The sequence below is a fragment of the Manis pentadactyla genome, chromosome 15, assembly GCF_030020395.1.
Source record: "Manis pentadactyla isolate mManPen7 chromosome 15, mManPen7.hap1, whole genome shotgun sequence".
Classification (NCBI taxonomy): Eukaryota; Metazoa; Chordata; class Mammalia; order Pholidota; family Manidae; genus Manis; species Manis pentadactyla.
This window is the reverse complement of record NC_080033.1, coordinates 1,426,020-1,452,254: the sequence shown is the minus strand read 5'-3', so window position 1 is coordinate 1,452,254 and position 26,235 is coordinate 1,426,020. Positions and strand designations below refer to the sequence as shown.

General features: G+C 58.1%; 1 protein-coding gene across 1 annotated transcript; it reads right to left on the bottom strand.

Annotated features, from left to right (window-relative positions):
- Positions 1–1,439: 1,439 nt before the first annotated feature.
- On the bottom strand, positions 1,440–20,872 carry LMTK3 (lemur tyrosine kinase 3). The gene is given in 17 exon segments (XM_036885643.2): positions 1,440–1,655; positions 4,630–4,767; positions 4,939–5,074; positions 6,293–6,711; positions 9,404–10,820; positions 10,822–11,926; positions 12,364–12,513; positions 12,664–12,785; positions 12,857–12,941; positions 13,291–13,439; positions 13,758–13,845; positions 16,178–16,296; positions 16,764–16,840; positions 17,253–17,403; positions 17,654–17,787; positions 18,673–18,785; positions 20,726–20,872. Coding segments are annotated over 17 exon segments (4,464 nt in total). The 5' UTR covers positions 20,770–20,872; the 3' UTR covers positions 1,440–1,638.
- Positions 20,873–26,235: the final 5,363 nt, after the last annotated feature.

Genomic DNA, 26,235 nt, shown 5'->3' with positions numbered 1-26,235 from the left:
TCCTGCAGACCTGGAGTCCAGGCCCCACTGCCCTGCCTGGCTTGGCTTCATGCAACGCCCAGCCTGGTAGGTGTGCCCCAAGGTCAGTTCAGGTGGCAGCAGGCCTGCCAGCAGTCGCAGCAGTAGTAAGTAGCAAATCCTAATCCTCTCACTCTCCCCTTCTCCACCCCCAGATTTCCATGTGACCCCAATGCCCTCATTGCCTTATTTCCTAAACCAGGAGTCCACAGCATCCCAGCTGATCACCCACTCCTGGCCTCTTCCCTCCTCGTGCCAACTGCATCCCTCAGATACGCAAGTGGATCTAGTAGTACCAAGGTGATGGGGAACAGTTTGAAGCCAGGAGATCCAAAATGCAAAGAGAGACGCAAGCAGGAAAAAGGCAGAAATGGAGGCAGAATGAGTCAACAGCCCAGCAGGAATTGAGAAAAAGAAAATGAGACAAAACAGGGCAGAAAGACAGACAAGAGGAAACACAGACAAGGAAAAAAAGGTTCAGAAACTCAAACAAAGAAATAGCAACAATTAGGGAAAAGGAGGCTGAAATGAAGAGATGGGAAAACAAGATGTGTGGAGACTGGACCTGGGGCCAGTGAAATGGAGCTAAAGCGACAAAATCAAAGAGACGAATGTCAGGGAGGTAGGTGTCACATGGAGAAACAGGTAAAGTGAGGCACAGCCATGGTGGGCAGGCAGTCCCTCACCAAGGCACAGATAGATGGTGCTGGTCTGAGGAGGGGTGTGGGGTGCTATGATCCAGTGTGGGGACCAGCAGGTCAGTTCTGAGGCCCCTCTCACCGGTCCTGGTCCTGGGATGGCTTCTGGCCACTACAGGCTGCCTTGTGGAAGCATGGCCCTGGCCATATCCTGCCACATCCCCCAGCCCTCGCTGGCCCCTTGTCACCTCTTGAACTATCAGCTGAGGCTGCAGCCGAAGTCGATGATGCCAACTTGCCAACTCCAGACAGGGTAGGGATGCAAAAAAACAGAAGCCGGGGCCACGTCACTGTGTGTTTCCGCCTTCCTAAGCCTCAATGTCCCCATCTGACAAGTGGGGTGGTGAGGCTGGCAGCTTCTTGAGTGCAGCACCTGCTCCCTGCATCCTCCCTGCTCTGCCCCCCGAAACACACACAGGCCCCTCATTCCTCCAAAAAGTTGTTTTTGTCTTTTTTAAATAATGTGAAAATGCCACGCGAAGGTTTGAACCAGAGGCCCCTCCAGGGGCTGGGCTGGAGCAGGGAAGGAGAGACGCAAGATGGGGGGGTCTGGGTCCCCAAAGCCTGCAGCCCTGTCTGGGGGCTGGGAGTAGGTGAGGAGGGGCCTCCGCTGTGCCGAGGGGCTCCAGGCCCGAAAGAGTTCAGTTCAGTTCAAGAAAGGCGGCTCTCCAGGGAGTGGGGAGGGGCTTCTGGCCTCATTTGGCACCAAGAGGGTCAGGAGGGTCAGAGGAGCCGTCTGGGGGGCTGGGCGGCGGGGGGCCAGGGCCTCCCGTTTGGCACATGGTGGGGGAGGGGGAGGGCCCAGCCTCGGGGGCCTCCCCAGAGGCGGCATCTGTGGTGGTGGCAGTGGCTCCGTCATCCACAGAGGATTCTACTCGCAACCCCTCTTCTGGGGGTATAGGAGGGGTGGGTCTTCGGGGAGTCAGTTCTCCACGGGGCCTGGGGACAGAGGAAGTGGAGAGAGAAACGGAATTACAGGGTAGACAGGCGCACGGCTTCTCGATGTGAAAGCAAAGCCCTCATGGAGGCCCACAAAGCCCCACACGATCTGCTCTGTCCCTTTCCTGTTCTCATCAGTCCTGCCTCCCACCAACTCACTCTGCTCCAGCCACACTGGCCTCCTCGCAGTTCCTCCTAATGTTAATCACAGTCTTACCCCAGGGCCTTTGCACTGGCTGTGCCCACTGCCATTTCCTTAGCATCTCCAATGTAATTCGGGCCCTGCCACAGTGCCCCCTCCTCAGAGGCCTTCCTGGCCCTTCTCAGTCAAGTAGTTGCCCCTTCACCTTCCCTAGCCCTTGCGACCCAGTAATTCGGTATCATTGCACTGTGGTTATTTTCCTTCCCAGTGTTCCTCTGGGATAATCCCAGTCATTGGTGGAGAGCTAGCTTCCTGTTCCGCTGGCCCCTCTAGAACGGAAGCTTGGGGAGGAGGGGATTGTGTTTGGTCACTGTTGTGTCCCCAGCATCCAGCACCGGGCCTGGCACAGAATGCCATCCCACCAAACTTTCCCAGGACCCCTCCTCTTCCAGGAAGGAAAGCCCCTCACCATTCCACAGATCCAGAAAACCAAGGCCTGTGGGGAGGAGGACCTCGCTGAGGGCCACACGCAGGTGACTCTCCACCCTACCCTTCTTACCGGAGGGGCCTGGGCCCAGTCACCACTCTCCCTCCCTGTCCCTGAGCCTCATTTCCCTCTCCGTAAATGGGGAGCATGACGTAAATGGGGAGCATGACCGTCACATCCTTCTTAAGGGGGTGGGGAGACTCCGGGATACTAGGCACCCAGTGAGCATTTATTACTTGGGTAGAGCCACACCAAGTACAGGGGTTTGAGGAAGAAGGGGGCTCTGCCTGGCCCCCGCGAACACGCTCAGCAGCTCCCAGCCCAGCTGCTGCAGCAGGAGTATCTGCCGACTGAGTGAAGGGGGTTTGGGGCTTTGCACGCTCGAGCCCTCCCTGTCCTCTCCTGGTGATTAAAGGCAAAGTCATCTTCCCTGGCTTGTCCTGCCAGCCTCAGCCTGACTCACCAGTTGGCTGGTATCCCCACGCCCTGGGACTCACCCCACCTTGTCCTCCTGGAGGCCTCAGAGAAGGTCTCTGGGAGGAAGTGATATTTGGGGTGAAGCCAGAAGATGTAGTCAAGTAAGAGTCAGCTCTCAGCCCCGCGTCTCTGCCTGTCCTCACCTCTCCCTGTCTCCGCACCCTCACTCGGGACTCCTCTCCAGCCTCCCAGCCTCCAGTAGGCTCCCACATGGCCCTAGAGGGGTCTTCCTCCACCAAGGGCTGGCGCTGCTCCTTCTCTGCTCACAGCCTGCCCGAGGCTCCCTAACACCCCCACGACAAAGTTGCTGCCCCTCAGCCCACCCTCAAGCCCTGCATGGTCTACGCTGCCTCCCCACCTGCCACCCTTCTGTTCCGTGAACTGACCAAGTTCTCTCCTGCCTCAGGCCCTTTGTGCAAGCTGTTCCACCTGCTGGCACACTGTCCCCTTCCCCTTCACCTGGTTAACGATAACCAACCCTTCAAGTCTCCGATTAGATGGCACTTCCACCAGGGAGACAAAGCCCTTCCCTCTTGTCACCTGCTTTCCCAGCAACCCTGGGTTTGCAATTGCTCATCTACTGGAGGGCTGTGGGGTTCAGCGTCTGTGGGGGAGGCAGAGCAGGGCTCACTAATACTGCTCAGCATGGAATCCCCCATGCGCAGCACAGCACCTGCACACAGCCGAGGCTCCATAAACATATACTTAAGGGCAGTAACAGCTCCCAAGTAGGGACCATTGATACATGACCAGCGTCCCTGCTGCGTGCATGGGATTAAACCATTTAATCCCTCAGGAATCTTGTGAGGTAGAGCCTCTTATTATCCCCATTCTACAGGTGAGGAAACTGAGGCACAGAGAGGGAAAGTGACCTGCCCTAGGCCACACAGTTGAGAACGGTCAGGGCCAACATCTGGACTCAGACACGATGTGGAGTAACAAGAATAGGGCCATCTGACGTCCTACCTTCCCAGCTCTGTCCTCTGGGGACAAAACCTGCAACCAGGCATGTTCTCTGGAGCAGCAGCAGGGGGCAGCAGGCAGTCCCAGGCTCTGATCTCCCTAGCCCAGGCCTGCCAGGAGAGAGCTGGCTTACCCTCCCCTCTGTGACAGTGACCTTAGCTTTGGACCGTCAGAAACTAAGGGTGACATGACCGTCTCCCAAGGTGGTGGGTGAGGCTTAGCGATGTGGTGTATGTGAAACACGGGAAGCGAGCCTGATAGGTGTGGATAACTGCAGACAGCAGGGACTGGGGCCAGGCAGCAGCGTTTGAATCCTGGCTCCTCATTCCTCTCTGTGCTTCAGTCTTCTCTTTTATAAAATGGGGGTGAGACTAGAATCTACCCATGGATCCTAGCGAGGATGAGATGAGTTCAGATGAGGCAAAATAATGTAGGGTCTATGTAAGAGCTTTCTGTTAGTAATAGTACCAGTGTCGTTCTTATTATTACTATGGGACTCCCTGGCCATTCTCTCTGCTCTGGTTCATACAAGCAGCTCTGAGCACATGGTTTCTTCTCTCCTTATTTGCCTCTGATTAACCTCCGCAAACGGAGACGGGATCAGGATCTGGCAAGTGGCAGGCGGGAGCCGGGACAAAGATAGGCAAGATTCCAAAAGGATCCTCACAGAAAGGGAAACTGAGGTTCGGGCAGGGGACGTGCTGCTCAGGCCTATTAACACCGCCTGGTCTGAACTAGGCAGTCTTATTGGTAAGCAGTGAGTGCAGACACAAAGGGGGTCTTGAAAAGACTTGAGAGAGGCAGGGAAACTCAGAGATGGGGACAGGAGGAAGTGGAGAGACAGATGGGGACCCAGACAGGCAGAAGTGGGGACAGGGCCGTGGGTCTGGTCTGCAGCACTGTACCTGCGGGTCGGGCGTCGGGGGCCCGGGCGGGGGGCCCCGGGGTCTCCAGCGCAGGCGAGACGGAGAAGCGGGAGAAGCACAGGGGGGGGCCTGGCGGGGGGAGGAGGGGGAAATCCTCCGCCCACTCGAAACTGCCTCCTGCGGGGAGGGGGAGGAGAGAAAGGAGCGGACGCAGCCGGACCTTCAGACCTCTCTGCGGACGCCCGCTTCAGCTCCGGCGAACCTACCCCGTCTCCTCCCAAGGCTCCTCCCAAGGCCCCGCCCAAGACCTGCCCCCAACTCTTGCTCCGCCTCCCGCCCGGCACTCACCAAAGCCGCTGTCGTTGCTGGGAAACCCATCTCCGGGGGTGGCGGGGTGGGGAAGCGTCGTTGGCGCTGGGGGTGTTGGTGGGTCCGTGTCCCCCTCGGAGGGGCCCTGGACGCTCAGTTCGTTGGTTGGCGTCTCCTGTGAAGGCAGATTAGGGGAGGGGGCGAATTGTCACAGCCTAACCACCGCATTCCCAACGAGCATTCTCTTGTTTCAGCGACCCAGGCGCCAGCCCGCTAACACTTCCTAGGCTTCCGGCATCCCAGTTTACAACTGCCCGCTCTGGAGAGGTAGCTGGAGCCCCTAATCTGCCTCGGAAGCTTCAAATCAGCCTTAACCTCAACCCGGCCCGAAGCTCCGCCCTTGACGGCGGAGCCCCGCCCACGTCTAACCCCGCCCTACTTCCAAGGTAGCCCCTAACCCAATATTATCTCAAGTCCTTTCCCGTCTCTATGGCCCCTAACTACCTCCGAGATCTCGGCCGCAGGCGACCAAGTTCAGGCTCTAGAACCACCTGCTCCTGTGGTCCTGTAAACCCCCATCCCATCCTGCTTACCTCCCGACCCTCTCCCGAGAGCCTAAGGCCCACCCTCTGAAGCTGTTCCGCTCCAGCCTTCCAGGCCCCAACCCCTTGTTTCAGCGACCCAGGCCCCAGCTCGCTACCTCATTCCTCCTCCTCTCAGTATCTCTGCCTCGTATGCCCCGCCCCAGGCCCACCTACACGCGGCCCCGGTCCACAGGCACCTCTCCGCTCCCCTACCTTTTCTCTTCAACACTAGCCTCCCAGCCCTCGTTACTCTTAACACACGCCTCAACCCATCTAAGCCCCGCGCCAGTCCATTAGCTAAATCCATGACTGAACCCACTCCTGCACTTTAGTATCTTAACCTCACAAGCCTGTCCAGGACCCGCCCGAGTGGATAAAACCCGCTCCATCCCGAGTCTGCCCCAGCCTCTACCACCACTAGCGCGCTGGTCAACAAGCCCCATCCTAATCCCGCGAGGCCACGCCCCAACCACCATCCAGGCCACGCCCAAATCCCAACCCAAGCCTCTCCGGGCTCCTTGACCAGGTGTCCTCATTTCGGACGGATCCTTCCTCACCAGGTCTCTCCCTCGCCCTCCAGCACCGCCCCCATCGCAGGCCTCGCCCCACCCTTACTGCAGCCCCATCCCCGCCCTCCCGGCCCGCCCCCTCCCCAGAGCCCGCCCTACACGCAGGGTCTTTTCCCGACCTCCAAGTCCCGCCCTCTTCCCCGGCCAGCCTCTCCCAGCCCCGCCCACCCGAAGGCCCCGCCCCCACGCCCGGCGCGGCCTTCCTCCAGGCCCCGCCCCCGGCACCCGTGTGCCCCGCACCTGGTCGAAGAGGTAGACGGTCACGTCCCCGTGGAAGGAGACCATCTTGCGCTTCCTCTCCAGCTCGCTGTCCTCTGACTCGTCGGCCGCGCGCGGAGACTTGAGCAGCCCCCGCAGCGGGCGGGCCGCGTCCGTGTCGGCGCTGCTCACCACGACGGGCACCGGGACTGCCCGCGCCCTCCCGGGACCCCGCTGCCCCGCCGCCGCGCCCGCCGCCGCCGCCGCCTCCTCGTCCTCCTCCTCGTCCTCGTCCTCGTCCTCCCCGTCCTCCTCCGCCGACCCCGGCGCCCCCGCCCCGCCGGCCTCCCCGCCAGCTGCCCCGGCGTCCGCGCCCTCCCACGGGGGCCGCCGGGGGCCCGGCCCCGGGAACGGCGTGAGCGTGAGAGGCGGCAGCGCCAGCGAGAGCCGCGAGAGCTTGGCTGCGAGAGGAGAGACCTAGTGAGCCCCTGCTCTTGGGGAAACTGAGGCATGCCCTCCCGCCGAGCTGCGTGTCCCTCAAGGTGAGCTCAGGCACAGTCTGGGCCTCAGTTTCCCCCTTTGTGAAACGAAGGGCTGCACTGGGGCCTTTCTCCACGCAGAGTGGGAGAGACCTTTCCCCTACTCCAGGGCTTAACCCTCCCCATGGCTCGCCAGCACCCACTGCACAAAACCCCAACTTCTCCCCACGAGGGCCACGAGGCCCAAGTGCCTTGGTCCTCCTGACCTCTCCAGGCTGTGTCCCCACCACATTCTGGCTTGACATCCATCCAGCCATATGGATCACCTCCCTAATCCTTCCACCTATGAGCTTTTGCATAGACTGTTCCCTCTGCCGGAACTTCCCTTTTCTAGCTTCAGTGGTCTTCATCCACCAGCTCTGTCCGGGCTTTGAAAGGCCTGAGAGATCTCCCAGGAGGTCAGGCCAGGCCACCAGTTTGCACCAAGCACCTCTCCTCCCAAGGAGATTACCTCAGTATATAACCGTATTTCTGTGGCGGTATGATGAATGTTTGCCTTGCCACAGGAGAGACCGAGCTGGGCTCATTCTGGCTGCATCCCCAAGCCGCAAGCACATGGAAGTACTCAGTCAATATTTGCGGGATTAATGGATGAATGTTCCCTGCTATGTGATGTTGACCAAGGTACTTTTCCTCTCTGGCCCTTCATCACCAGACAAATTGGGGTGTCTAGCCATTTCCAGGCCCTTTCCCTGCCATAACACTCTCTTATCTCAGCCACTAGGAGGAAGGACTCCAGGCCCCTGTTAGAGGAAACCTGGCTTCGAAACCCAAGCCTATCCTGCTCACTTGCTGTGTGTCTCTGGGCAGGCAGATCCACCTCTCTGAGTCTCTGTTTCCTCATTGGTAATTGGACAGGGGCCATTCATTCTTCCACTAGGGCATAAGTGAACTGGGTGCCAGGCCCTCGTGGGGTGGAGGGTTGAGGGGCAGTAATGATGCGAAATGACAGGAGGGTCAGGGCAGGGCAGGGAGAAAGATGGCTATGGACTGGGTCACTCTCCTCCCCTCATTCACTCTACTCCAGCTTCACTGGCCTTTTGCAATTCCCTGAACATGCCAAGTCAGTGCCCATCTCAGTGTCCTCTACCTGAAACACCCTTCCCCAGATGTCCACCTGGCTCACTTCCTTCTTATCTTCTTAAAAGTCACCTCCTCCTAGAGGCCTTCCCTGGCCATCCATCTCAGGGTGATGGAATGGGAGGAGAGTGCTGTATACAGGGAGCTATAAGGGGCTGTGGGTACCCAAAGGAAGAATAGGGTGACAGCCATTAGAAATCAGGAAGGCTTCCCAGGGAAATTTGAGTGGGGTCTTGAAGGATAAGTAGGAATTCACTGAGTTAAAAACAAAACAGTATTCTCATCCTCTTCTCACCCAGCAACACCAACTCCCACCCATCCTAGATCCTCAGGCATATTAGCTGCTCATCCCGACACTCAAGCTGCCAGCGGTCCTGACACAGCTGGTTGTAAACTCCCCACAACAGCCTCAAGAAAGTGGTAGTGTTCTAATACCATAGGCTTTGAGGAAGGAAAGTTCTGTGCCCTGCCCCTTCCTTATCTTTCCCTCCTGAGCTGCAATAAGCAGAGGTGATAAATATTTCCTTCAAGTGTGGCTATGAGGTTGCCAATACAAAATAGAGCCTGGTCATTTATAACCTTCGTACCAGTATTGAAGGAAATCAGGTCTCCAGATTGCTGTGGAGCCATAGTCCCCTTTTCCACATCTAAACAGGGGCCGTTTATCTTTACTGTCCATTTATCTTCTCTTAAATTGTCCCCTCTGTGACAAAACACTTCCTGTGTTTCTACCAAAATTCAGTTTCCATAAAAGGCATTTCTATGTCTCTCAGGTTACTAATACCAGGGTGGGGGTGGGGGGAGGTGGGCCAGGTTGGGGGACAGGGTCTGAGGCTCCATGGGTCCCAGCCTCTGGCAGTTAAGGGCCTGGCACACAGGACACCTGGCACACTGGATAGACACCCCAGCTTGCTGGAAAGTTTAAACCAGAGATCATGTGCTGGCAGCCCAGCCCACAGATAGGCTTCGTTTGAATTGATTTCAGCCATGAAAACACTCAGAGCTTTGGTTCAAAAGGGAAAGGCAGCAGATTTGGCAACACCGGGTGGGCATTCCTGAATGGAGCTGAGAAGTGGCTGCATTTTCTCCCAGTTCCCACCCGGCCTCTCCAGCCTGCCTCATTCATTCCTCAGTACTGTCTGGCTCCCATCTGAGTTTGAGAACCCTAAGTGAATTGCCATAATAGAAACTAATAAAAAAGCAGGTGCTTACAAGTGCCAGGCACTCGGCTAAAGGCTTCAGAAGTCCTAACTGATTGAAACCTGATTAGGTGCTATCCTAGGCATCCTTATTTGGCAGATGGGAAAACCAAGCCACGGAGACATAAGGTCATTTGCCCAAGGTCACAGAGCTAAGGAAGGACAGAACCAGGTCTTGAGACCAGGCTGAGAGACTCCAGGGTCTGCACTGGACACCTGCAGCCTGACCTGTCTGCAACCCAGGAGCCAGAGATTCTCAGCTGCACTATATAGGTCTTGGGAGCAGCCGGCCTGCGCCCCCAACCAAGTTCCCGCGCTCCCAGCAGCCTCCTCACCTTTGATCTGCTCGCTGTTCCCCTGAGGGGGTCCCAAGTCCAAGAACAGTCGTGGCATCTCGGGACCCTTCCTCTCGGGCTTGGGGGGGTCCCCGTCTCCGCTGGGTGCCGTGTCTCCGCCGGCCCTGCTGTCTGGGACCCCGGGCTCTCCCTCGGGGACCACCTCCGGCCTGGCCCTCTGGGGCGCTGGCTCCGGCCTCCTCGGCTGTGCTTCCAGTGGCGGAGGTGGCTGTGGCCTCATGCTGTCTACCCATCCGGCCTTTGCGTCCACGCCGCTTCCGAGGCCGCCGCCTGGGGCCATCCCCGTGCCCACTGGGGCTCGGCCCCCACTCCCGAGGTCCAGCCTCCCAACCCCGGGGGCTCTCAGCGCCCCCCCAGTCTCGGGGGCTCTCCTCTCTGTCCCGGGTTCCAGCACCCCGCTCCTGAGGACTGGGCCAGTGGGGCCAGGGGCTATCTCCCCGCCGTTCTGGGGCAAGGCCACCGCGCCGGGTGTGGGGGCTCTCTCCAACGAGGTCTCTGGGGCTGGCTCCCCGATCATGGGGGCTGGACCCCCACTCTCGGGCATCTTCTCCCAGGGCCCTGGGGCTCTCCAAGGCCCAGTCTCTGGCAGCCTCTCCATGTTCCTGGGGAGTCTCAGGCCCCCATTCTCTGACACCTTCCCCTCGATCTTTGGGGGTGTCAGTCCCCCATTCGCCAGCACTTTCTCTTCTCTCTCTGGGGACCTCAGCTCCCCATTCTCCAACACTTCCTCCTCCCTCCTTGGCGGTGTCAGCTCCCCATTCTCCAGCACTTTCTCTTCTCTCTCTGGGGATCCTGGGCCCCCATTCTCCACCACCTTCTCCTCGATGCCCGGGACTCTCTGTCCCCCGTTCTCCAACACTGTCACCCCATTCACGGGGAGGCTCTGGTCCTCGCTCGGGCCTGGGGCTCTCTTCCCGCTGCCCAGGACTGCGGGGTCCCTGCCCGGGCCGGGGGCTTTCTCTCTGTTCCTGGGGCTTCTCCCCGCCTTCCTGGGCCCCGTCTCGCGGGGCGGGGCGCCCTTCTCCCCCAGGAGGTTCCTTGTCACGTCCTCCCGCAGGGACATCATTAGTTGCTCGGTGCTCACTTGAACTACGAAGGTCGGTTTCTCCCTGGTCTCCAGGAGCGGGAGGGGACCCGGGTCTGGGGGTGGCCGGGGCGCTCCCGGGTCGGGGGGCTCGGGGGGAGCCCGCGGTCGAGGGACCCCTTCCTCCTCGGCTGCCCCCCCGCCTGGGAAGGCTCCCTCGGGGGAAAAAGGGGTCTCTGTCTCGTAGCCGCTGTCCGCCGGCTTGGGGCCCGGAGATGACAGGCCTGAGCCGGGACTGGCCACAGCTGAGGGGGGGTCGGGGGACACGGCCGGGTCCGCGGGAACCCGGGGAGGTGGCGGCGGGGGGGGGGGGAGCGGGAGGTGGCCCCCGCCCGGGGTACTGAGGCGCCGCCGCCCCCATGAGGGGGTCCAGAAACTCGGGGGGGGCCGGGGTGGGGGGTGCCAGGGGCAGGTCTGCCAGGGAGCCCCTCTCTGCCCGCAGGGATGAGTCGTCCTCTGGGGGATGGGGGCAGCCAAGAGCAGGGTGGCCGCCCCAGCCAGCAACAGCGTCTCCCCGCTCTAGGGGCAGGCAGGAGCAGGGCCCCTCTCGGCTGCACAGGGGACAGGGGAGGGGACCCCGGCGGCTGGGGCCGACGCCAAGGCTGCTGCTGCCCTCCCCCGGGGAGCTGCCCTCCTCCTCCTCCTCCTCCTCTTCGGCCCACGGGCCGGCCCCCCGCTCCCCCAGCACCTCGGCAGGGTCTCCCGCCAGGGTCTCCCCAGCGCCCCGGCCCTCGGGGTCCCAGCCACTCAGCAGGAAGCTGCCGGACGCTGAGGACTGGGCGGGGAAGGGCCGGGCCGCAGGGAAAAGGGGGGAGGCCCAGGTCTCGGACACCAGCTGGGGGACCTCGGAGGGGGCCTGGGAGGCCTGGGGGGCAGGCACTCCCGGGTCCAGGGGGTCCCAGTCGTTGGGGAAGAGGGGCTCGGGGGGGGAGCCGTGCTCCTCCAGGCGGATGTAGTACTCGCTGCTCACTGAGGGGCTCCGGGCACTGATGACCGGCAGCACGCTGGGCGTGGACAGCGCCTCGTAGAAAGGGTTGGAGGGGTTGGCATGGGGCGCCGGGGGCGCGGATGCTGGCTGCCAGGGGGGTGCCCCCCCGCCCCGGCCGGCTCCCCTCCGCGCCTTCTCCCAGAGGCACTCAAGGTTGAGGCCGCGGCTGCTCTCAGTGACCGTGAGCACATCGTCGGGGTCAGCCCCGGGGAAGCCGTCCAGGAGGGGGAATGGCGAGGACAGGGTCCCCGGGCGGGGCGCACTGTGCTGCGGGGGCCAAGGCCAGGGGAAGGGCCCGTCTCGGGGTGGGGGCGGGGGCGGCGGAGGCCTCGGGGGCCGCTCAGAGAGCAGGTAGGTGAGCTGCAGCTGGAGGTCAGAGGCGGAGGGGCGCTGGGCGGGTGGCCGCCAGCAGGACTGCAGGATATCGTACCTGGGGGAGAGAGGAGGCAAGAGTCAGTGGGCAGGGTCCCGGTGAGGGGAGGTCACTGGGGAAAGACCCAGGGAGAGGGCGCCGGGGACCTGGTGGGAAGGGGACACAGACCCCGAGAGAGAGGGGCAGGGACCCAGGAGAGGGGACGGCAAGGCAGACGTGAGGAAGCGACGGTCAAGGCGGCCTTGCTATTTAGTTCTGGAACCAGAGAAGGAAGCAGCGGGGGTCTTTCAGGGTTGAAGAAACTGGAGTTCAAATAGCAGCTGTTACCCCCCTCCAAGGAGCAGATGCTGCTGGATGGGTAGGGATGCTCCCCTCTGCTCTAGCGGCCATAGTAAGAGGCGAGATTGCGGTGGTGCGTGAAAGGACGTGGGGGATTCTGGGGCCATCCTGGGGGCAGGAGGAAGGTCAGGGCCTCGGGTCAGGCCCCTCCGCACCAGTAGTCTGCATAGGGCAGCTTGAGCCTCGGCCGGGCCAGTTTGACGTGCTGTTGGCGGACTACGAAGGCGAGAACCTCCTCGTCTGACAGGTGGCGGTAGGGCTGTGCCCCAAACTCAAACAGCTCCCACAGGGTCACCCCCAAAGACCTGTGGGAGGCAGAGCGCGGAGAGAGGTCGGGGCCCATCCTGACCCTCGGGAGGCCTGCCCTCCGGGCCCATCTACCCTTCGCTGAACCTCGGGTCCCCCCACCTTCCTTGCCCTCCCTCCTCGGCCCCCGCCCCTGCGCGGCCCCGCACCAGATGTTGCTCTCGCGGCTCTGGTCCACCACCATGAAGGTCCCGTGCAACTCCCCGAGGAGCTCGGGCGCCGCCCAGCGCAGCGGGATCCACAGGCGCTCGGGGGTCAGGTAGTAGTCCTCCTAGGGGGTGCCGGAGGGTCAGGCCGGTCGGGGCACCCCGCCCCCCCGCCCCGATGGAGGGCAGCCCCCACCTTGTAGTTGCTGTGGGCGAGCCCGTAGTCGCCGATGCGCACGGTGAGGTCGGAGGTCAGCAGGCAGTTGCGCAGGGCCAGGTCGCTGGGACCAGGTAAGGGGCGAGGTGATGGGGGCGGCCTGGGGCAGCCTGCCCCGCCCCCACGCCTAGACTCCACCCACTCTCTAGACTCCTCCCATCCGCCCCGCCCATCTCCTAACTCCTCCCTCTCCTGTGGCGACCCTTCTTTCCCACCCACCACCCTCCTGGGATTTTCCCTCCTGCGTGTCTGCCACTCATGCTTCCTTCCCTTCCTGAACCCTTTCGCTGTGGCCTCACCTCCCACCCCCATAGCCTCGCCTCCTGGTCCTGAGTAGCCGCGCGCACACACACACACACACACACACACACACACACGCGTCTCCCCAGGCCCTAGGGCTCCCCGGCTTGCACCTGTGCACGTAGTTGTGTGAGTGGAGATGTGCCAGCCCGCGGGCGATCTCCAGGCCCATCCTCTGCAGGGTCCGCAGGTCTCGAGGGGGCAGCTCAGGAGACAGGCCTTCTGGGGGCCGCTGGGCCCGGAGGTAACGCTTCAGGTCCCCCTGGGAGGGTAGGGAGGGGTCAGCACCGCCATCTCCCCCAGGCACCCACACACCCAGCCAGTGGGCGGGAGGATGGGGCCACCTCTGCACGCAGTGGGTAGCCCCTCTAGGCCTCGGCTGCCCCTGCTGCTTACATGGGCATCACTGACCCTACCTCACATGCTAGGTCGGTGCCCACCGCCTGCGGAGTGAGTGCTTATCTACCATAAGTGCATGTCACACAGCTGCCGCTGCGATGATGTTACTGCCAAAGATTTATGGGCCCCCGGCGCCACCCCACCCAGCTCCCGGCTCTGCCCTCTCCCCACAGACCCTCACCAGTTGACAGAACTCCATGATCAGCAGGAAGGGCAGTGTCTCCACACAGACGCCCAGGCACTGGAGGACATTGGGGTGCTGCAGGCTCCTTCGGGGTGGGGGGCAGGGTCAGGAAACAGCCCCTTCCATCCTGCCCCGGACCCGCACCTGCCCTGGGCTCCCAGCGAAACCATACTGTTGTTTGGACCTCTCTGGTCTCCCCACCTCCAGTCTCCCCACTACATACCCCTTTCTCCCCCCCCACTCATCCATCCCCACGTCCCCACCTCAGGACTGCCCCACTGCCCCCCAGTTCCCTGGCCACAGCCCCAGGGGCCTCCCCAGCCTTCCTTCCTGCCTCTCACCCTTCCCAGCCCTCCTCCCCACAGCCTCTCCCTGCCGTCCTGGTTTCCCTCCTTTTCCTCACACTGTGGGTTAGAGTCAGGCGCCGGGGCCTTGAATCCTGACCCCACCTGTCCACATGTGTAACCTCAGAGGAGTCACTGCACTCCCCCTGCCTTAGCTTTCCACAACCGGAAAATGGGGATGTCATAATGAGGCCCTCAGACAGTCGTGGAAAAGAATGAAATGAGATCAGAGGAGCGGCACAGTGGGAAGTCCTTGCTATGACCTGTTGCTTTCATTTTAACATTTCGACACTGACCTTTGCATCACCCTGCATTTTGTCTGCATTTCCCTGCCTCATCACCTTTGCAGCTGCTGTTCCCTCTGCCTAGAACACATTCCCTCAGCGCCTTGTGTGTCTGATTCCTCCTGCCTCCCCCGACCAGGAGCCCATCCAAAGCTCCCCTGTCTCTATCACACACTGCCTTATTTCCTCATGGCGCTTGTCAGTCTCTGATATTTTCTTTTGAAAAGATGGCGGATGTAGAAGGAAGCTTGGATTCAATGCACGCCTACTAATCGGAGCCCAGGCTGGGCCACCTCTGTTATCAAATGCTCCCAATGTCCCTGCCAGGCAGGATGTTTCCCATTTGATCCAGAGGAAAAGGAGGCTCAGAGAGATGAAGTGACTAGCCCAGAGCCACATAGCTGGTAAGCGTGGCAGAACTGGGATCCGATCTCAGGTCTCTGGCTCACTCAGCAAACATCTACGGAGGGCTGATGGCACTTGTGTTTATGCCAAAAGACAGTAGAGCCCTGTGCTCTCCAACAGAGCTTTCTGTGAAGGTGGAAATGTTCTAGATCTGTGCTAACACGGGAGCCGCCAGCCATAGGTGGCTACTGAGCACTTGAAATGCGGTGAGGGTAGCCAAGGACCTTAATTTTTCACTTGATTTCATTTTAGTTAACATAGCTTAAATAGCCCTATGTGGCTAGTGGTTGCCACCATGGGTCTAGGGGGTGATAGGCAAATAGATAAGTAAACAGCTGGGATAATCACAAACTAGGATGTGTGTTGTGTCCACGTGGAAGGGAAGGCCTTTCTAAGCTGAGCCTGAGGCGGGAAGGAAGCCCGTCATCTGAAGCTGGGGGGATGTGAGCCAACAGTGATTTTCTAGTTAGAGGGAATAGCCAGGACAGGGTCCTGAGGCAGGGAATGGTCACCTGAGGGGGATCAGTGAGGAGGCCAGGGAGGCTGGGGTGAGGGGCCAGGGGCAGGAAGGGAACAGGGTCAGGCTGCACAGGGCCTGTGGGCTATACAAAGGAGGGAACTTTGTCCTGCAGGCAACAGGGAGCCATGGGAGGTTTTAGAGCAAAGGAGTAATAAAGTCCAATGTCTGTATCTGTCAAGATAACCCCTACTTTTACCCCTGTCTGTTAAGGGGTCTCTATGTGAACACCCTTTCCGTGACAGGGCACTTACTACCTCACATGACATTTCTGTAGCAAATGCTGGTCTAGTCCTTTTCTAGAAGCCCTCAGAGTGGAGGGAGGCCAAGTGGAGGGACAGAGTCTGGCCTCCCCAGACCTCACAGTCCAGCAGGGGTGGGGAACGAAGTGACAAAGCCCCTCAGTGGCCATTTGGAGTGCCTGCTCAGGGCCCTGGCCATGATTCTGATCATACCTTTCCTCACCCATAAGCAGGGATCTGAGGAAGGAAACCCCCATGATACACTCAGTGCTTAACACAGAGTAACCTTCAGTCCTCTCAGCTGCCTTCTGTAGGAGGATGCTCAGGCTCTCTGGACTCACTTTCCAGAAGATACTGAGGTTCAGAGTGGAGACGGGTGGGCCTCTATTCAGCTTCCCTTTGTGGCCCCCTCACCCTCATCATATTCCTCTCACTTCAAATTCCTGGCTCTGATCCCCGGGGACATTCTCTCAACCAAGTCACACAGTCTGGAAGAGGTAGTAGATCCAGGACTGGAACCCAGGTTTGACCCCACACTGTATTTCTCCCAAATGTTATCTCCATGAGGCGCAGACTTGGATACTTGGGCCTGCAAGGCCCACGTCCCCCGAGAAGGCCCCAGTACCTGTATGGCTGGGCTTCTGAGATGAACTTGCGCTGCTCCAGGGGCCCTGCACTGGCTCGGAGCTCCTTCACCACCACCTGGGCTGGGGTGTAGTCAGAGAAAATCTCTCCCAGGATCACCTGGTCAAGGGGGACCCAGGAGTCAGGGCCTGCAGTTTCCCCAGCCCCGACCCCAGGACCACCGCCACCCCACCCACAGCTCCAACTGACCCTTCTTTCCAGCCTCTCCCTTAACAGCCCGCCACCCCTGGTCCCCACCAGAGCAGGCACGGGGTGAGAGACTCACGGGCCCGGAGTCCGGCGGGTGCAGGGACAGATGGAAGGATGGACAGATGGACGCGTGGAGAGCCAGGTGGCGAGGCGGAGTGGTCAATGGAGTGAGGAGGGAGGTGCTGACTGACAGATGTGGTGTTGGGGTGGGTGGGAGTGGGTGAGAGGTGACAGAGGTGAGGGCAATGGGTGGGCTGAGGGGGGTAGTGGGGAGGTGGGGCTGATGAGAAGTGGTGGGAGCAGGGGAGATGGACAGAGAACAGGAGTGCAGCCCCGGATTGCACAGCCTCCCGCCTCCCACCCCCAGCCCCCCTCACCTTTCCAAACCAGCCACTCCCAATCTCTTGCAGGTAGCTCAGGTGCTGACGGCTGAGGCCCAGGGGCGTGGTCATGTCTGGGGAGGAAGGGGGAGAGCCCTTGAGCCTTTCTCCCCTCCCAAGTGCCACCAACAAGCCCCAACTCAGTGGGGACCGAAGTCAATCTCTTTTCACTGGCTGCCCCAAGTCCCATGATGTGACTTCAGCCTGCCATTGGCTGCCTCTGAAATCGAGGTCTAGGTTGACCTCACCATTGATTCCCCCCACAAAAGTCCCCAAATCTGGTTTTGGATTGAGGGTGGTTTCCCCCAAGCTCTCTGACTCCCTGAGTTGGCTTCTGAGATTCCAAAGCTCCCATCCTGGTCTTTCCCTTTGGCTCCTGGGGCTCAGCTCCCTGGCCCCTGACAGAACACGCTCAGGCCTTCCACCCTGTCCTGAGGGACCATGGGACTAGGACCCTGGGATCCCAGTCAGGGTGAGGAGCAGTACCTGCGTGTGAAGGCTGTGGGGCGGGCATGGGCAGGGGGACCTCTGCCAGCGGGAGAATGTAGACATCAGGCAGCGACTGCGAGGAGGAGGTCTCCTCAGCCGGGGGAGTGTACTCCCCGGAGCAGTCCTCCCCTTCCGGGTTCTCAAACTCCTGGCCGGGAGGGAGGGCAGAAGGGCAGGAGAACACAGGAGGGAGACAGGCCATCACCCTTCTCGTCAGCATGTCTCCCTGTCTTTCTCACAACTGTCCCCCACTCCCCATCCTGAGGCCCCAGATCTTGCCATAACTTTAGGCCCCAAGGTGCTCTCAGACTTACTGCCTCTAGCCCCCACAAACCAGCTGGGGGAAAAGGCCTTGCTGGAGGCTTCCTCCCCACTTTGAGTGTCCACGTGCACCTTACCTTGAAGCCGACATCTCCCCGTTTGCAGCAAAGACAGGTGAGGAGGAGGAAGATGAAGGCCAGCAGGCCAGAGCAGGATATGAGGACCACGGCATAGGGAGGAGCCAGAGGGGCCCGGCCCAAGGCGAACCCATCTGTGGGCACAGGGCTGGGCTGGGGTCCTAGCTTCAAGCCTCTGGGCCCCTGGACTCCATGCCCCGCCCATCCTGGCCAGTCTTGACTACAGCTCCCATGATGCTCTGCAACCAAGGGCCCTTGGCAGAGGAGCCGGATGGCCCAGGGCATTGTGGGAGCTGTAGTTTGGGGCCTTCTCAGGTGGTTGGGTTGGGGGTGGGGTCCCTCTTCTCTCTCCAAGCAGGGACCACCCCCCATCACTTCACCCCAGGCTTGGATGGATTCCAGTGAGGACTGAGGGAAGAAAGAGTAATAGTGGAGCTCCGAGCTCTCAGAATTAAAAATACGCTCCCACTTACAGCCTCCTTGGCCCGTATTTGGGGAGGAGGATGAGCCCCCAGCTGCAGGCTGGGAGAAGATTCTTGCCCTGGGCTGGAACCCCCTAGTTAAGGCGCTGAGGCCTGTCTCTCTCAGGGACGCTTGGGGCACACACGTCCTCCGTCCGCAGCCCAGGCCCCTGAGAAGGGAACTCCGCAGCCTTGGGTCTCCCCCAAAGCCGGAGACAGCCTCCTGTGCTGTTCCCATTAGAAATAGTACGCCTCCCCTCTGCCCCGACTTCTCCCGGAGGCCTGTCCTTCCCCGCTCCCTGGGCACACCTGCACACACACATGCGTGCACACACACACACGCACGCTGCCCAAACGGGCCCCCTCCCCACCCAGCCCCCAGCCTTCCTCCCACAGGCCCTGCTGACAGAGGCACCGTCCCCGCGGCCCCCCAGGCCCTGGTTCGGCTGCGGGAAGACGCGCACACAGGTGACCGAGCCGGAGCCCAGCAGACAGACCCAGGGGAAGGCCGGGTGGGGGTGGGAGCCGCTGGGCAGCCGGATGGCCCGACAGACTCACCGGGGTGGGCTGGGGACGCCAGGCAGCCGGAGGCGGAGACGGCCGCGAGGAGGATGAGGGCGCCGGGGACAGGCATCTTGTCGAGGATGGAAGGGAGGTGGAGGTGGTGGCGGCTGGGGAGGAGGGGGGGGCGGGCCCTCAGCCCCCAGCCATGAGGACCCGCGCGACCCTGGCCTCCCCCCAGCCCAGGAGAGGGGCAGGAGAGGCAGGACAGGGGGAGGGAGGGGCTGCTTACTGGCTCAGGTACCCCCCTCCCCCTCTCTGAAGGGACAGACAGATGAAGGGATGGAGAGGCGGACAGAGGAGAGGAGCTGGGGAGCCGGGGTTGCTCGGGTGGGGGGGGAAAGGGTAGGATGGGGGGGGAGAGTGAGGGCCCCGCCCCCGAGGGCAGCGGGGATTGGGGGAGCAGAGAGCCTGTCAGAGGAAGGGTGGGAGGAGGGAGGATGGAGGGAGGATGGAGCGTAGTCATGGCAACTGGCTCCCCAGTAGCATTGGCTGCCAGGAGGGAGGGGAGGAGGAGGGACAGACAGGGACCAGCAGACCCTTGAGAGGGTGCAGGGCCCACAGTGCCTAGCCGGGACACTGCTGTGATACACCACCAGCGTGAACACGTGTGCTCCACGCCAAGATGCAGATGTCAGGCAGGCACACGCAGCCCACACATGGCAGACACACCTCGCAGAGACCCTCACAGACAAGCACATCACATACAAAGGTGGACAGCCATCGGCAGACGGGGACACGTACACGTCATACACAAAGACGCAGGGATGACGGGCTGCACTGAGAACACACAGGCAGGCCGGCCCCCAGCACAGATGCACCCAGCCACGCAGGAACAGCAAAGCATCACAAAGACCCACACATGCCACAGACAAAGATCCACGCGGACACCACAGTGACATGCCATGGCACACAGTCATGAACACACATTCCACAAACTGGCAACAAAGAACACCCACAGACACGAGCATCACACACACAGATACACACACATGCACTTCACACAAATACAAACACATCACTTTTACAGTCACATAGACACACATGACACACTAACACAGACACATGTATCACATGTATGAATATACACAGACACAGCAGATACAGGAGGGACATACACATCACATGCACAGATACACACACAACACACATATATATACAGAGGTACATAAAAGATACACGGACATACATCGCATACACACAGATGCACATGGACAGGCAAAACTCGTACATGAATACAGACACACACATAACACACTCAAAGAACCACACACACATGCAAAGCTACACAAATACACATAAATACATCACACTGGATACATATCACATACAAATATACCCACACATTGTACATACAGAAACACACAGAGACACAACACAGGCACACACATTAAATACATAGACACAGATACACATATCACATACCAAACACACCTGGACACACACATCACAAACACACACACATTTCATTACAAAGACACACCACCCACTGTTGTCACACATCACATACTTAAATACACATGGGTGCCCATGACACATCTCAAGGTGCAGGCACACACTACACATACAGAGACACACAGATGCGCACATCGCAAATACCCACATTTCCTATGAGGTTACAGAGCCATTACACAGCCATTACACCTGCCTCACATAATATACATAATCATAGTTTATTGTATTTATTTATTCTATGAGCATTTACTCTCCACCAGGCATTGTTCTCTGCACTTTACACATATTATTACCTCTTACTCCTCAGAACAGCCCTCTGAGGCAAGTATTTTTATCATCCGCATCGTACAGATGTGGAAACTGAGGCACAGAAAGGCGGCCACCTGCCCGAAGGAACACAGCCAGGAAGTGGCAGAGTGGGGACTGGAGCTCGGTCCGTCAGGGACACAGACAAAACAGACAAGGACGCACACATCACGTGCCAGGCTGCCGCGTCTCGGGGTCACCGCCCCCACCTCACAGCACCCGAGCTGCAGACACACCGGAAGCGCCCTCTCCCACCCTGCGCGCGGACGTCCCCGTCGTCCCCGAGCACCTGCGAGGCGTCCCTCCCGATGCGGCTGGGCCGGCGCTGCGCATCCCACAAGCAGCCTCACAAGCAACGCGGAGGCGACCCAGACACCCCCAACCCGCCCCCAGCGCGGGTCCAAGTCCCCCAGGGTCCAGATCGCGCGGGCGGGCCTGCACGGCGCACCCGGGACGGGCGGCTCACAGACCCGCAGCGCATCGCCCTGTTCATCGGGAGTCCAGGGCAGGGGTAGGGGGCTGCCTCTTAGGGGTCTCATTGGAGAAACTGAGGCAGGTTCCTCACGCGAGGAGGGGTTGGAGGGGAGTGCCGAGACCACGGCTGCAGGGTGGACTGACCGTGATTCAAGCAGAGAGATCGGAACTGGGGTCTGGGGGTAAGCAAAACACAATTAGCTGCCCCTGTGGCTGAAGGGCACGAACCTGGCGGCGGCAGAGGCTTATGGGAAATGTAGTCCCGGCCCTGAGACTGGTGGGAAATGTAGTTCTAGTTCATCCAGAAGCGAGGCTCAGGTTAATCACCTTCCAGGGAGGAAGGAGCCGCTGGGTAAAAGGTAGAGGGGTTGCAGGGCGGGGTGGGGCTGCACTGCCGGCAGTGTCTTTGGATATGATGTGCGCAGAATTCTTGAGTCCTAGGGGCGGCAAAGGCGGGATTGCAGTCCTAACTCTGTCCCTCACTATTTACTCTTTTTTTTTTTTTTGGTATCATTAATACACAATTGCATGAGCAACATTGTGTTTACTAGACTCCCTCCATTATCAAGTCCCCACCACATACCCCACTACAGTCACTGTCCATCAGCGTAGTAAGATGCTATACAATCACTACTTGTCTTCTCTTTGTTCACTATTTGCTCTTTTATTCACTCAACAGTTATTAAATACCTACAATGTGCTTACCAATCCCTATGCCAGCATTTGGAGGTGGTGTGGGGGGTGCGGGGGGAGGGCCCGGGAAGAGGGGCGTGCAGCAGGTAACAGGTCAAACCCGTTCCTTGCCTTTCAGTACAGGGCGTCATGGAGCTTACAGAAGGTCTGCCAGAGTTTTTCAAATATGAGCGGTGAACCATTACCGAAGTGTGACATTAAGCTTGTGGGTGGCAACCAGGTTTTTGTGCAAACACAATAAGCTAGAGCATAGCAGAGTACATGTACACTGTAGGGAAAATATCCACGTATAGAACTTTTATTTCTGACAGATCCCTTATCCCAAACCCTGGGGCCCAGATGTATTCTGGATTTGGGAATTTTTCTATTTTAATAGGCCAGAGGAGAGGAGCGTATACTGTACATGTGTGATCTGGGGAAGCCTGGCAGGCATCACTTGAATATTTTTGTGGAGAAATCTACAGACAGTCTCACTAGGGAGGTATTCATAATTTAAGACTGTGTGTCTGTTAATTCTGCCTCCAAACTTAACACAATTTTTGTTTGGAGCTTTATTGATTTCAAAACAGTGTACCTATAAGTCAGCAGGTCTCAAAGTGTGGTTCAGCATCCCCTAGGGGTTCCTGAGACCCTGTCAGGGGGTCCAAGAGGCCAAAATTATTTTCATAATACTAAGACATTACCTGCTTTTTTCACTCATTCTCTCATGAGGGCACACCAGAGTTTTCCAGAAGCTACACAACAGTCAATATTGTGACTAAACATAGAAGCTGCTACTAGGATCCAGCCTTTTTTAAACCGTGTGTCACAGTAAAAACTGAATTGAGAGAACACAGTCAAAATACTGAAATACTATCTCACTATTTCTCAGGGAGAAAGCAATATGAAAAAGGCCCCCTGGGAATGAGCCAGAATAAAAGGAGAGGGAACAGTGTGTTTGGGCAAGGGCACTGCACATGCAAAGAGGAAGGTAGGCGGTGGCTGTTGAGGGGATGGAATGGCACAGATATTTGGTTTGCTCTCACAGCAGGCTGGGCACTGATGCTCACCCCCCTTTCATGGAGGCCTGCCTCAGGTGGAGGAAGTCACTGGGCAAACATTGCACAAATAGACACGCAACTTCAAACAGCGCTAACTGCACCGAATGAGAGGATAGGGGCTATCACTTAGGCTGGGTGAGGAGGCAGGGGAGGCTTTTTAGGAGACAATGGTAAAGGCCAGATCTGAGAGGGGAAGGAAAGAGCTAGGGGGAGAACAGGACGGAGAGTACCAGGGCAGAGGGAATAGCACTGTGGGTGGCTCCGAAGCTGGACAGCCTTTGGGGCTTCAAGAAGTGAATAGGAGGCTGGTGTGCCTGGGTCCGAATGAGTAGGGGAGCGGGGATGTGAGCGATGTCAGATTGGTGAGCCGGGCCCTGCTCAGTGGGCCGTATGTTGAGAGTCTGTGTTTGTTCTCAGCCAGTGAGGAGTTACGGACATTCTGAGCTGAGGAGGGACAAGATCTGCCCTTGGTGCTCACAGGCTCCCTCTATCTGTGGTGTGGGGAAGGACTGAGAGTGGGAGCTCAGGGTGGAGGGGGCTTCCGTGGTCCAGGTGAGAGAAGGTAACAGCCCAAGCCGGCTACTGGCAGTGCGGTCAGGGAGGAGCGAGGTGCTTCAGGACAAAAACAAGCATCAGCGAGGATGTGGAGAAAGCAGTCCTCATACATTGTTCGTGGGAATTGTGGAGTCACTTTGGAAAACAGTCTGGCAGGTCCTATAAAAGTTAAACACAGAATTACCGTATGACTAAGCAATTCCACTCCTAGGTGTTTACCCAAGGGAAATGAAAACACATGTCCACACAAACATTTGCACACAGATGTTCAGGGCAGCTTTATTCCTAATAACCAAATCATGGAAACAACCCAAAATGTCTGTCAACTGATGAATGGGTAAACAAATGGGAGGATCCATACAGTGGAATATTACTCAGCCATAAAAAGGAATGAAGTACAGACATACTACCACATGGTGAATGCTGGAAACATTTTGCTGAGTGAAGGAGGCCAGACACAAAAGGCCACACATTGTAGGATTCCACTTATAAGAAATGGCCAGAAGAGGCAAATCGGACAGAAAATAAATCAGTGGCTGCCTTGGAATGGGGGATCTAAGGGAATTCTTCTTGGGGTGATGGAAATGTTCCATAATTGATAGTGGTGATGGTTATACAACTTGATGACTATATTAAAAACCACTGAACTGTATGAGTCAAATGTGTGAGTGTGTAGTATGCAAATACTATCTCAATAAAGCTGTTGAAAAAACTGGTTTTAGGATGTGTTTTGGTGGGAGACTCTACCAGTCTTGGTGATGGTTTGGCCTGGGGTGCTGATGGACAGGGAAGAGTCTGGGATGCTGCGATATAATGAGTTATAAGAAATACGTGTTTGGTCATTCATATGACCAAGTATATATTTCCCAGGTATATTTGGTCTTCATCCACAGTTCCTGAAAACACTGCAGAGCCTTAAAGGTAAAATAGGTGTCTTGTCATGTTAATGAGAGATTTTTTGGACCCTCCCAAGGGCAGGGACTGACAGTTAAATCAGCCAATGGCCAGTGTGTTAGTCGATTGTGACTGTGCAATGAGACCCTTACAAGCACCCCTGAGAAGAGCTTATTGGGAGACAGCTTTCGCTCTTGGGGAACCACGAGGAATCCTCCATGTGCCACCGAGCCGGGCCCCAAGCTCCATGAGGATAGAAGCTCCTTTATTCCGGACCTCGCCCTGTGTCTCTTCATCTGGCTGTTAACTTGTATCCTTTATTAAACTGGTAAATGTAAGTGTTTTCCTGAGTTCTGTGAGCTGCTCTAGCAAATTAATTGAACCTAAGGGGGAGGTCAGAAGCCCAGGGAACTGCCCAGGGTTGCGACTGGCGTCTGGAGTTGGGGGTGGAGGGCAGTCTTGTAGGACGGAGCCCTTAACCTGGGGAATCTGGTGCTGTCTCCGGGCAGATAGCATCAGAATTGAGTTGAGTTCTCCAACACCCTGATGATGGTTGAGAATTGCTCTGTGTGGTGTGTGGGAAGACGCCGTTCCACACACACAGGCATAAGAATTGGGTCTGGGAACCCCGAAGGAGTTGGACTGCTGTGTGTAAATAAAAACACAGGTGCTTACCAGCGTGCTCAGACAACTGGGCAGAAGGACGGGCCTTCTGCTGACATCATTTGCATAAAGAACTTTGCACGTTACCTGGTTGGTGGAAAGTGCTCACCAAACATCAGTCATTATTGCTGTCATTACAGTGATCATATGGAAACTTGGATCAGACCCCATCACCCCTCTGCTCAGGACCTATCCCTAGCTCCCATATCTTTCTTAAAATAAAAGAAAAGCCCTCACCATGAGGCCCAAGGCCCTCAAGATTTGCCCTCCCCCTCCATTACTTCCCTGAGCTTCAGCTCCCACCCTCTTCTACCGGCTATTCATGGACTCTGGCTACACTGGCCTCCAAGCCCCTCCCATATTTTAAGCGCAGTCCTGCCTCAGGGCCTTTGCACTTGCTGTTCCTACTTCCTGAATATCCACATGGCTCCTTTGTGACCTTTAGATCTACTCAATGCTCAAATGTCACCTCCTCAGTGAAGCCCTCTCTGGTCACCTTTTTTAACAACTTCATGTGCCCACCCATCTCATATCTGGAATCCCTTTCCTGTTTTTCTCCATCACCATGTGACACACCAGCTAGTTCACTTCTTTGCTTTTGTTATGGTCTCTCCCAGTAGAGCCCTGAGGAGAGGGATCCTTCCTGTTGCCTGCTCTCATCCCAATAAATACTTGTTGTATGAAGAAAGAATTTGAGGTCATTTCCTGTTGATGCATTTGCTGTTGGCTTAAAGCACCCTTAATTCTGGCATGGTCCTCCCGCCTGTCACTCAAGTGTCATGTCACCCGCTTCGTGCCGAGCCAGGGTCACTTAAAGAGAAGCTTCCCGAGATGGTGACAGTTGGGCTCAGCTGTGATGGCAGCAGGGGTGAGTCTGAGGCGGGGGGTGGGAGGTGGAGAAGGGAGGGTATTCCAGGCCAGGGGAACCGAGCACACAAAGGCCTGGAGGTGTGAACAGCTTGGGACATTTAGGAAACTTCCACCTACCCCTCCCACTGCCTCCCCAGCTCAGTGGCTCAGGCCCAAAACCTCATAGTCATTGCTGATTCCTCTCTTTTTCTCACACTCCCACATCTGACCTGGCAGCTGGCTCTGCTTTCAAAATATTCCCAGAGCTCGACCACCTTTCACCATTTCTGTTCCCGCCATCACTGTTTGCTCGGACTTCTGCAGTAGCCTCCTCAGTGGTCCCCCTAATTTGTCCCTCCTGCCACACACACATAGCTTCTCCTTGCCGTGGCAGCCCCAGAAGTCTGTTCACTGCAGCTCCCAACCTTCCCATGGCCCTCATCTCACTCAGAGGAAAACCAGTCTGTTTCATGGCTCTAAGTGACCTGACCCTGAATATTTCCCCGTGCTCATCTCTGGTTCTGTCCCCCTTGCTCATCCCTTTCTGGCCTCACAGCCCTTGACAGTGCTGCATAAGTAAGAAACTGTCCCAGGGCCTTTGCACTGGCTATTTTCCTCTAGGCAGTGCCCT